Below are 11,362 nucleotides of genomic sequence, written 5' to 3' on the forward strand. Positions count from 1 at the left end.
AAAATAATATATCGTCTATGATAGGAACGAGATTAGCGATTAAAGGAGTGAATAGGCGGATCATAAATTTCTTGCGAAATTGATGGTCTTCTTCTATTTGGACTACTCAACGCACCTCAAAACTCAAGCAGAAGCAAAAATAAAGAGAAGTTTTAACAAGAAACAATCGAGGCAACACGACTCTACGGATGGTATATGAACTATAGGTTCTATTTAAGATTAATCTATGTATCTTAGCACTCGAAAGATCACAACTTACAAAGAAAAAAAAGATGAACACTGAGTAACGAAACTATCCAAGTTGATTATCTAGAGGCGAGAGAATTCAAGACTCCATCACATAAGTGTGTGTATATGAATTTTATGCCTTTAGCAATAAGAAGAATGACCTCACAAGGTGCTGAAATTTCAACTAAAAAACCAAAATGAAAATCAAATATGAAAACCGAAAAACTTGCAAACTTGCAAAGAAACCAACAGAGAAAAACTAGAAAGAACGGAATTCAATCATATGCAAAAATATAAACTTCATTACTCAAAATGATCAACCCTATTTTAGACAGATTACAAAGATTTATCTATCAAAACTCTCATCTATTACATAGACTAAACACTCATCCTTTTCTCCTATAAAATCCTACCTCTAAGCTCTTAAATAGATGGCACTAGAGGACTCAAGTGGCTGGTTCAAACTCTCTTATAGTTTCACCTCTCTATTTATAGGGCTCTCAAATGGGTGGCACAAGAAGACTCAACCGCGAGCTTCTAGCCCCAGTCTACTGAAGATATAGAACTTAAAGATTAATAAAATCACTATATATCTTGTTATTGACGGATACGTCACCAACTACTAAAGACTAGAGATGTGTAGTTTAGATATTAATGAAATCACAGCAAATATCTCACCATCAATAAATACATTATTTATCATAAAAAATTCTATAAGACAAAAAAAAAATATAAAATTTAATTCTTAGTAGTTAAGAGATACAATCACCTCGTTAACCATCCAAACCTCCAAAGTCTTTGTTCTGAAAGCAAGAGCAAGTTGACTGGGGCTTGCTGAACTGAAGTGACTCGAGAGAGGACTGTTTTGTCATGTCCAATTGATTGCCGATGGGATTTCTTTACTACTTTTGCGGAAGCCGTTTTTTTGGAAGCGGATTTCTTTACTGTGATAGAGTAAAGAAGAAAATTTATAATTATTTGTACTTTATAATAATAAAGAACTATATTTCTAAGATTTATTTTCGAAAACTACAATTATTGATGTCCTTAATAATACAAAACTATAATTTTTTTATCCTATCTGTTAGCCACATATTTTGCTGAAAATTATAGATTTGTAAAATTATACTGAAAATATATGGTTGACGAGTAAAATAAAAGTCAATAAAATTGTGATTTTGTATTTTTAAGGATGTAAATAGTTATAATTTTATTAAATAAATATTAAAATTATAGTTATCTGTTGTAAAGTTATGAAATTTACAGGTAAAGCTGCTATAGCAATTAGCAAGTTACGGTAAAGTTGCATTGATTCATCCGTTGCTACAGCCCACGGTACATTTTAACTGTGCATGGGTATACGACGGTAGTACGTACAGCAGCCTAGACTCGCATCATTATGGAGGTCGCTATTCCGTTGGGAGCCAAATGATCTCTGAAATCTGTTCACAGTTCAATAAGGGTTTACCTTACTGCTAAATTTTGACAAAATTTTGTTCACACTGGCCTGCTAATTTACTGTTTGTAAAATCATATAGAAACTATATGCAACTAATGAACTCGCTGTTTGTTAATCCAGCTAATAATTGAGAGATATCAACCGAAGATTGAGGCATCCATGTCATTTTTGAAAAAATAAGGCTGTGTTTGTTTGAGCTTCTGTTTTTGATTTTTTCTTAAAAACTATGTTTTTGTTTGTCTGAAAAGCTATTTTTGGAAATAGGCTGTTGGTTTCTATAATAAATTTTTAGCTTCTTAGTACATAGCTTCTCAGAAAAACATATCTCAACAAGTTTATCAGCTTTAGTTCATTTTTCTCAGAAATAGGCTTTAAAAAACCAGAAGTCACTTCTTAAAACTCCGTTTATTCTAATTTCAAGTTTCTGACTTCTGTCAGTAGCAGAAACTGGATCAAAAGAGGAAACAAATACGGTCTAAGAGGCAGCACTTCGAGGGGCCCAAAAACTATCAGACAAGATCATTGCACTTGTGGAATGAATTAACAAAAATGATAGAAAAAGAAAGCAAATTGACAGGCGGGGGAACAGAAAGGCAGGCCATCAATACTTGACACCCCCCGCTTCCTGCCCTCTCCTCCTCCTCCATTGCTCTACAAGTACACGTCGTGCAGGTGCAGCCCCCACGCACGAGAGCTCGGAAGAACGGGAGAAGCAGTGGCTTTGGACTCCATCCCCTTGGCATCTTCTTGCTTGTTTGGTTCTTGGGAGCGGAAAAATTCAGGTTGCCAGGGCTTCTGGCTCAGCGAAATCCGGTGAGATTTCTCATTTCTGTTTCAGCACATTTCCCCCTGTTTTCCCCCTGGTTCCCGATTTATTTGCTTTTCATGAGATTGTGATTTGGTCCTGTAGATCTGTCTTGCTTGGATTCCAGTATTATTGTTCTGTGTTTCCCTCTCTTCCATCTTAGTACAGAGGATGCAACATTGAACTGCTTCTGCATTTCGCAGAAAGATTAGAAAAGTCCTTGCTTTTGGCGGTTCTTAATTCTTGCTTTCCTCAGCTTTCTGCAGGCTGCAATCTTTTTTGGCATTTTGGTATCATTGAAATGATTAACTGCTTGAAATGTGCTGCTACTTCAACTGGCGAGCTTTGCGCATACCTTTATCTGGTAGGCATGTCGTTTGCATGAAGGGAAAGGCATTCATTTTGGGCGCCTTCATTTTGGGGGTGGATCATTGGGGGGAGGGGGGCGCCTCTCTCCTTTTCGAGCGGAAATGATGGCGCCTTTGGCGAGCTCTCTACCGATCAATCACTTGTTTATTGCGAAAGAGGATGCTAGATCTGTAGCGTTGCATGATTGGGCTTAGTGGGGGGTTGGACAGAGTTGATGGTCATAGGAAGGAGACCTCAGCTTTAACTTTCCTAATTAGACAGATGAATCCCCAAGCGCGCGGCATATTGAGCGCCCAATGATAAGCGTCCATGGTGGGAGGTGGATGGAGCTGAGTGTGGTGGTCATTTTCTTGATTTATTACTTACTTTGACATGTCACAGTCATGTGATTAGTTTATTCGGCCACTTCATTTCTTCTGTTTTTTTTGGTGAATATTTTCTGTAAGTTCAGTAACTGAGTGGTAGCTGGTTGCATGAGCATCTGATCAAAGTTTTCTTCTTCTTCTTCTTTACAGATTGGGAATGAACCCTACAGTGCAATAATACATCACAATGCCAAGGTTGCTTGCTAACTGACTAGATCGAGCTTGTTGCAGTCTTCCATTATCTTGTCTGATAAACAGACAGTTGTAGCAACAATGGCTTCGAAGGCAATGCCTCAAACCCTCCCAGAAATCCCAAGCGTCCCAGACCTGAAGCACTGTTCTAAGAGTGCTTCCCCTTTGGAGACGCCCCCGACAAACAATCCCTGTGCTTCAGCACAAACATATTTACCAGAAACAACCAAGCTGAGGAAATCGAGTCATAAACTGGAGTTGAAGGAGCAGAAACCAGACCAACACCAGAAGGAATCTGTTGATGCTGCGTCGATCGATTTTCCTGTAGAATCCTGTGAGAAAATGGTTGTGGAGCACGGGAGTATGAATGGAAGTTCCACTTCATTTCAGACATGTGAAGGAAGTATTCAAGCAAAGGTGAGTGCAAGTGCTAGGTTCACGGATCGACCCGAGATCGGTGACAGAGGCAATAGTGGCAGATGCAGGCTTAGCACAAGCAGCGATATCAGCGACGAGAGCTCATGTAGCAGCATGAGCAGCAGCACAAAGCCTCACAAGGCAAATGATTCACGATGGGAGGTGATTCAGATGGTCAAGACTAGAGATGGGATCCTTGGGTTGAGTCATTTCAGGTTGTTGAAGAGGCTAGGCTGCGGCGATATTGGCAGTGTCTATCTCTCTGAATTAAGCGAGACAAAGAGCCATTTCGCGATGAAGGTTATGGATAAGGCGTCACTAGCAAGCCGTAAGAAGTTGCTTCGAGCTCAAACAGAGAAGGAGATTCTGCAATGCCTGGATCACCCCTTCCTTCCTACACTTTACACTCACTTTGAGACTGATAAGTTCTCCTGTCTGGTTATGGAGTTCTGTCCAGGGGGGGATCTGCACACTCTTCGACAGAGGCAGCCTGGCAAACATTTTCCAGAGCAAGCTGTCAAGTATGTCTTATCGGTATTTTACTTTCTGCATAAATCACATTTCACTACCAAATAGAATTAAGGCTTTTCTGGAACTTCATTAGTTGATTAGTTCTTGTGAGATCATCATGACTGAATAAAATTTATATCTTGCTGCGTTGCTCCACTATCTGAGGTGCTTAGCTAATGAGATGTTGCATTGGCTTCACATTGCAGATTCTACGTAGCAGAAGTCCTCCTCGCATTAGAATACTTGCACATGCTCGGGATCATATACCGTGATCTCAAACCTGAAAATGTCCTTGTTCGGGAGGATGGCCACATCATGCTATCCGATTTCGACCTCTCCCTTCGTTGTGCAGTCAGTCCCACACTGATCAAGTCCTCAAACCCTGACGCAGAAGCACTCAGGAAGAACAGCCAAGGCTACTGCATCCAGTCAACTTGTGTCGAGCCGTCCTGCATGATTCAGCCATCATGTGCAGCCCCGACCACCTGCTTCGGCCCACGCTTCTTCTCCTCCAAGTCCAAGAAAGATCGTAAACCGAAGCCTGAAGTTGCCATCCAGATCAACCCCTGGCCTGAGCTCATGGCAGAGCCCAGTGATGTGCGATCGATGTCATTTGTCGGAACACACGAGTACTTGGCCCCTGAGATCATCAAAGGTGAGGGCCATGGCAGTGCTGTCGACTGGTGGACTTATGGGATATTCTTGTATGAGCTGCTGTTTGGGAAGACACCTTTCAAGGGATCTGGCAACCGGGCTACACTGTTCAATGTCATCGGCCAGCCATTGCGCTTCCCAGAGTTCCCGGTTGTGAGCTTCTCAGCACGAGATTTGATAAGGGGTCTACTTGTGAAGGAGCCCCAGCAACGGTTAGCTTACAAGCGTGGTGCCACGGAGATTAAGCAGCATCCGTTCTTCGAAGGCGTGAATTGGGCACTGATCCGGTGTGCAAGCCCACCACAAGTACCAAAGCCTGTCGAGATCGAGAGGGCATCGAAGGTGCCTCCATCAACATTAGGAGCCGCTGATCCTTCCACTGGTGCACCCCAGAAAGGTTCTGATGATTACTTAGAGTTTGATTTCTTCTAGCAAACATATGGGTACTGTACCATTGGATGTAGGTTTTCAGATGTGACGTTTTCATCAGATGGTTGGTGTTCTATATTTGTCTCTTCAACCTGTTTCTGTTCTTTCCTACTTTTCTTAAAATTCACATTTGTAAATCAACAAGTTCTGATTATGCCAATCTTCTGCATTGCCTTTGCCAAACATTGTCATTTTTTGTAGTTACTATGACCGATTGATTCGTCAGCCCAGTTTAGGTTGTTCTTGTTCAGGATGCCATGTCATTGGTGACAGTCGTATCCTCACTCTACTGGCGTTGATTTGGTTATCATGTTGCAACTGAATCATAGTTGTGCAATAGCTGAATGACTGCAAAAGATCAACCAAAAGTTTGGCTGAGGATCGACAGCAACGAAAGGCTAATGATAAGCATATCAACTTGAACTTGCCCACCATATCTCAGACTGCTGGCATCATTTAAGATGATCATCAGTCTTGCACATGGATCTGAGATCTTCAGCAGCACTTGCCGCCTCCGTGGCTTCAGGCCAAGTACATTGGCGTCTCCTAGATTGCTGCCAAGAAAGTGAATGGTTGACTGGCAATGGGCATGTGCTTCCTAATCTACATTTGCAATCAGACATTCAGGTTCTGTTGTGGAATGCCGTGGACACGAGCTTTCTCCATTTTTAGCAGCTTGTCTAGTAAGTGGATGATCAAATTATGTCCTACTCAGTATTGTCACATTTTAATTTCTGTGTACCTGGGATCTGTTCACTCAAGAATCCAAGCAGTGCATCAAAATAACCAGTGTTAGTAGAAAAAAGAATTCTGCCGAAATAGCGCACGCCAGAAAGGCAACAAGCAGCGACGAAGCCAGGTTCACATAGAAACATGCTAACACAAGCTGCAAATAAAGGAGGAAATTTCTGATGCCTCCAGACTAAGAAATGCGTTAACCGCTGCGCAAAATGAACACATTTCCTATCAACCTGTCAAATCGTTTAAACAACCACATGCTCCAGAACATCCAAAATGCAAACAAAAGATAACATCGTCACAGTGATTGTTGATGCCCAGCCCATCACCTTGCAAAGATAAACAGCAGCTAAGACATTGAAACTTCTGTCGTAGTGGAGTTTCACATGGAGTTTGATACGAGAACAGTAAGCGTGACACCTTTTCATCACCGTCTCCAGATAAGCTACTTAAAGCCCTACCCTTGCGTTACTATGCACAAGTATATTATTATTATCATGGCAGACTGTTTTACTTCAGTTGACTGCCCGTAGCGCACAAAATTTAGACTTGTTTAAGGTATTTCTTCAAGGATCTCGAGTTCTCAACTGAGGTTCTTGTATATTCTGAAAGCGACAAACACCGAGGCAGCAGCTGCAACAACAGCAAGAGCGGCATTGGTGTCAGCCCTCTCCCAGGTCTCAAACCAGGTGGGCATCGGGCATATCTTTGTGTGCCCCTTCTTGCTGCCGGCACCGCTCTCTTTGTCATTCTCCTTCTCAGAGCCCTTCTCGTTCTGCTCAGGTGTAACACTCTTATCCTGTTTTTCCTTTGGCAGATCACTTTGGCAGCAAGTAAAGCTACCATTGTCCTGGCAGCATCCACCAGCCGCTGCAGGGTTGCAAGAAGCACCATCTGTTCCAGTTTCTTCAAGGGGTTCTTTGGCACTCGCTCCACCAGTTGTCGTGTTCCTAAGCTCGAAAGCTTTCTTCTGCTGCTCCTCAGATAAACCCATCTGACCCCTGCAAGATATCATAGCACACGTAAGAACCCTAGGTCAAAGAGAACCATTCAGCTATCAATCAAAACATACATTGTAGGATCACTTCAACATAGCAATTGATGCAGAAAGCATATATCTAAGCAGTTTAGGTTGTGTGTATTTGCAAGGAAACTAGTTCGGATCTGAATATCTGAACTAAGAAAAACATTTTAGTGCAAGTGTTTCAAGAATACTTGTCTATTGCTTGTGCAAATTTAGCTTCCATTGGGTTATCACACACTACAGAAGTTCATGCATCCATAAAGGTCATAGCTCAGGATATACCAGGGCCTTGTAATTTGCATAATTGAAATGGGGAAACGATACTAAAAGAATTTGTCAATGTTTTGTTGCAACAATGAATGAGAAGTTAAGAACAGCTTGCCACATAAGGATCACTCTTTAAGTTCTCAAACTGTTGCAACTAGACATACAAGGACATTTATAGATGTAACAAATGCAACCTGAAACTAAACTTGCTAAATATCAATATTAAGCAATTGGGAAATTCCATTGAAGCATTAATGAAACATCCTTCTTGATCAGCTATCCTTATGTGATATCACATGAGCAGATGATCACATACAAAGTGCGTTTTCCAGATAAACTCACACCAACACGGGAGAAAAAATTTAAAAGGACTTCGAATGTAAGTGAGATGATATTGGAAGTCATTTTTCTGTCCATGAGCATGCCTGAGCAGAAATAAATGAAGTCAAAGGAGAGAAAACCCACCATACAAGAATACATCTCCATGCTTGCTTATAGTTCATAGTCTTGACTAACTTTAATGCACAAGAAAATTTTAAATGGAGACTTTGGTCATAGAATATACAGTTAACTAACGAAACACACAAGAGAACATTACCATCTCCATTTAAGCTACTCTAATCATTTAAAACACATCTATTAACAATACTACTTTTAAGGAATGCAATTAAACTATAACACCATGCAGTTTGTATAGTGATACATGTTTGCATAAGCATGTACTTCCAAGAGAAACAGGAGTACTATAATAGTCTGGGAGCCAACATGTTCCTAGTCATCATGAAGCTAAACAGCATGGGATACAAATGATGGTAAAACTACAACAATTTTCCAGCCATTCTCAAGTTATTAACACATGGATTAAGAAAATGACAAAGGAGTACAACTAGGGTTCAAGGAGCATACCTCCAAAGATGGTTCACAATTTCTCCTTGTCTAATATGTTTATGCAGCAAGACAGGCACATCATCAGGAACAACATAACCGTACCTAGAATTACAATTGTAGCCAGCAAGAACAGATTTTAAGAAAGTAAGCATGTGTTACACAGGAGAGTTTACACAGGATGGTACTGAGCTTATAATAGTGAATAAGGATTTAATTTACTTTAGTACTCAGTTCTTACCAATGACCAGTAACTTCTCCATTAGCATCGGAACTGAAAATGATGACATTTCCTGCATACTTATGACCTCCCACGTGTGAGCATGCACTAACAGACACCTGACCATCAAGGCTTAGTCCATTTATCTCTTCCTTGAACCTTTTAATCAAAGCAGGTCCACAAACACCACACCTTTTGTCCCTGCTTCCATGGGAGCAAACAAAAACATAGGAACCTCTAATAGCCTCAGGAGATCCAGGAAGCCACTCAGTATCTTTCACAAGTACTTCTTCAACAAAGTTGTTGACATCAAAATGGGTCAGCCCTCTGCAAATTGTAAAAAATAAGCAGTTGACTTTAAAGGCTAAAGCCTTCATGTTTATGTAGCAGGCTTGCAGCTTACTTGTATCTGATCATATCTGGAAAGATCAACACATCTCCATTTGATGACTCAGTGCCATCTTCTCCTTCACAAATGGTCAATTTGGTCTGTGGCATAGTAGAATATACCACTCATTAGCAATAAAAAAATCAATTAGCACGAATCTACCAAAACTAGAACTTTCTTCAAAAGTAAAATTATAAACATGAACAGAAGGAAGCCAAGCAGTAAGCAAAGAAATATTCATAATACTGAATAATATCAACCAAAAGTTGAAATACTGTCCAATACCATACTCCCAGAGGACAATAGACTCGCTAGTAAAATTAAGCAATACCCACTCAAGGAGCCTATATAAGATAATGAAACACTCCCTTAGTTGGGATGCAACAATAGCCAAAATCAATTTGGTGCACTTCTCAATAAGTTAGTAGCTTATACGGGGTGATGCAAACTTCTATGGTTTTCTTTATTTACGAAGTTAATTCATAACATTCACAATTACAACAGTTCTGATCCTACCATCCACTTTGGATAACAGAGCAGTAAGCAAAACACCTTTACAGTGACACTGGATTCAGCAGCATAATATTAACACACAAGCCATGCTTGTTTGCCTTTCTTCATAACAATCAACTCCGTACATCACCTGGCCAATATTAAATAAAATTATAGAGGTGATACTGTTCATGCTTTTGCAATGCAAAGATAACCACATAAAAAGTAAGATCCTAAAAAGAGGAGAGGCGTTGATGCATACACACCATGAAATTTCAAAGGCACGTTACAAATTCTACCAAACACACGGAAAGTAGACAACATAGGAAAAGGATGCAATATATCAGAACATGAAAACATCATTCAATCCATAGCAAGTAGAACATGGATTTCAACAGAAGATGTTAACCTCCTAAATTTTAGCATTGGAAATGAATCATGGATACATAACATATAAGCAAAATCTTAATTATAAAGCAGAGAGGATCCAGACAAATAGCTGTATTGAGTCAAATAATTCATGGGCAGTTGCGCACATCAAGTTAACCAAAACCAGGACATATACATTCAAAACATAAACACCAAACCACAACTAAAGCTAGACTAGCAGATCTTATTACACAGTGAAACCAGAGCCCAGTCCAAATGCCCAAGCCATGATTCAGATATCCGACAGAAACTACTAAAACATCAAATAAGAGCCAATTCTTCACTAGCTAATAGCCTAATAGATGAGGGGGAAAGAACTTAGGCCTACACAGACAACAACGTGCAAATAGAACGGGCGTAAAGCATCAAAATATCAGCAATCACTGAAGTGACTGAACCACATGCAGATAGATCCGACAAGCTTCTACTGACTAATTCACAAAAGATAAACCTAATCACAAGCAGACGACAACCGCATCATCTGCCAAAGCATAAGCACTCATCGGATCGACCAAGTAGTGAGCAAGAGTCATAAATAACTTTTGCACTTGTGCAGACAAACAAACCATACTAAATCACCTGATAGCTCAAGCTAGTGGGATCGTATCCGTAAGAGAGAGAAAAAAATCCTAATCTTGGAAATCGAAACCGCGAGCTTCTAGTTCCCACTTTCCTCCAATCAAACTACTAAAAATCCAACCATAAGCATACTAACACCACATCACAGTACCGAACCAGTTAATTTCCGAGCCGAACAAAAAAACAGGCGGGGGAAGAGACGGATACTCACGGTCTTCTTCAGGTTGGGCTTGCTGGCCTTGATGGCGGCGGCGAGGAGGCGGGGGAGGCGGTCGGACTCGGCGGCCTCGACGTGGGACGGCCACACCTCGGGGCCCTTGTAGCAGAGGAACACGTGGCGCTCGTGGAACCCTACCGTCCCGGTCAGCTTCTCCTTCCCGAGTTCCGGCCGCTGGAACCCGAACTCCACGTCCGGATCCGGCGCAGCGGCGGCGAGGGCCGTGTCCGGCGCGTAGGCCGCCGGCACCGGCGCCGCGAGCGGGGCGTCGCTGGCCGTGGGTGAGGAGCGGGAGGGGTCGGCCATGAGGAGGAGTGGCAGTAGAGGACGGCGGGTTGGTGCGCGCTGCGAGGAGAGGAGTGGTGGAAATGGAAATTGCTTGGGGACCTTGAGGAAAATGGCCCGCATCTCGGGGTTTTATGGCAGGAGTTGTTCTTGCGGAAGGGGAAAAGTCCGGGCCGTGGGACCAAGGCGTTGATGGGCCATTTGCGGCGACGTTTGTATTTTCTCAACTAATTAATTAATAGCTGTTTGGTTGTACCGCGGCGGCGCATGTTTTTTCTCCCCTACGCAGCGGCTAGGGTCTTAACTCCTCCGGCGATTTTCTCGTCGTGAGTGTTCCGGCGATTTGGATCTGATCTGCTCTCGTCCTTGGGTGTTTAGCTAAGTGCTCGGGCTGATTGTGGGGACAGCTC

At 41.8% G+C, this 11,362-nt stretch overlaps 2 protein-coding genes across 4 annotated transcripts; one reads left to right on the top strand and one right to left on the bottom strand.

Annotated features, from left to right (window-relative positions):
- Nucleotides 1–2,254: 2,254 nt before the first annotated feature.
- On the top strand, nt 2,255–5,519 carry LOC133919703 (protein kinase G11A-like). 3 transcript variants are annotated; one of them, XM_062364188.1, is made up of 3 exons: nt 2,255–2,469; nt 3,377–4,356; nt 4,552–5,519. In XM_062364188.1, exons 2-3 carry the CDS (start codon nt 3,500–3,502, stop codon nt 5,429–5,431), a joined length of 1,737 nt encoding a protein of 578 aa, XP_062220172.1. In that variant the 5' UTR covers nt 2,255–2,469; nt 3,377–3,499; the 3' UTR covers nt 5,432–5,519. The 3 variants fall into 3 exon arrangements, with proteins under 3 accessions (XP_062220172.1, XP_062220171.1, XP_062220173.1); XM_062364187.1 differs by having other exon boundaries at nt 2,256–2,500; XM_062364189.1 differs by lacking the exon at nt 2,255–2,469 and adding an exon at nt 2,509–3,202.
- A 905-nt stretch (nt 5,520–6,424) lies between these two features.
- On the bottom strand, nt 6,425–11,090 carry LOC133919704 (uncharacterized). Its single transcript, XM_062364190.1, has 5 exons — nt 10,662–11,090; nt 8,966–9,051; nt 8,584–8,889; nt 8,364–8,447; nt 6,425–7,167 (listed from the first exon to the last, which is right to left on the bottom strand). The coding sequence occupies exons 1-5, from the start codon at nt 11,073–11,075 to the stop codon at nt 6,750–6,752; spliced, it is 1,308 nt and encodes a 435-aa protein (XP_062220174.1). The 5' UTR covers nt 11,076–11,090; the 3' UTR covers nt 6,425–6,749.
- Nucleotides 11,091–11,362: the final 272 nt, after the last annotated feature.

The sequence above is a fragment of the Phragmites australis genome, chromosome 5, assembly GCF_958298935.1.
Source record: "Phragmites australis chromosome 5, lpPhrAust1.1, whole genome shotgun sequence".
In the NCBI taxonomy this organism is placed as follows: Eukaryota; Viridiplantae; Streptophyta; class Magnoliopsida; order Poales; family Poaceae; genus Phragmites; species Phragmites australis.

Coding starts and splice junctions, on each gene's coding strand:
- LOC133919703 (XM_062364188.1), top strand. CDS start 3,500: ATGGCTTCGAAGGCAATGCCTCAAACCCTCCCAGAAATCCCAAGCGTC. Junction 4,357..4,551: donor TTTCCAGAGCAAGCTGTCAA/GTATGTCTTATC, acceptor TTCACATTGCAG/ATTCTACGTAGCAGAAGTCC.
- LOC133919704 (XM_062364190.1), bottom strand. CDS start 11,075: ATGCGGGCCATTTTCCTCAAGGTCCCCAAGCAATTTCCATTTCCACCA. Junction 8,448..8,583: donor GGAGAAGTTACTGGTCATTG/GTAAGAACTGAG, acceptor TTGTAATTCTAG/GTACGGTTATGTTGTTCCTG. Junction 7,168..8,363: donor ATTGTGAACCATCTTTGGAG/GTATGCTCCTTG, acceptor GATATCTTGCAG/GGGTCAGATGGGTTTATCTG.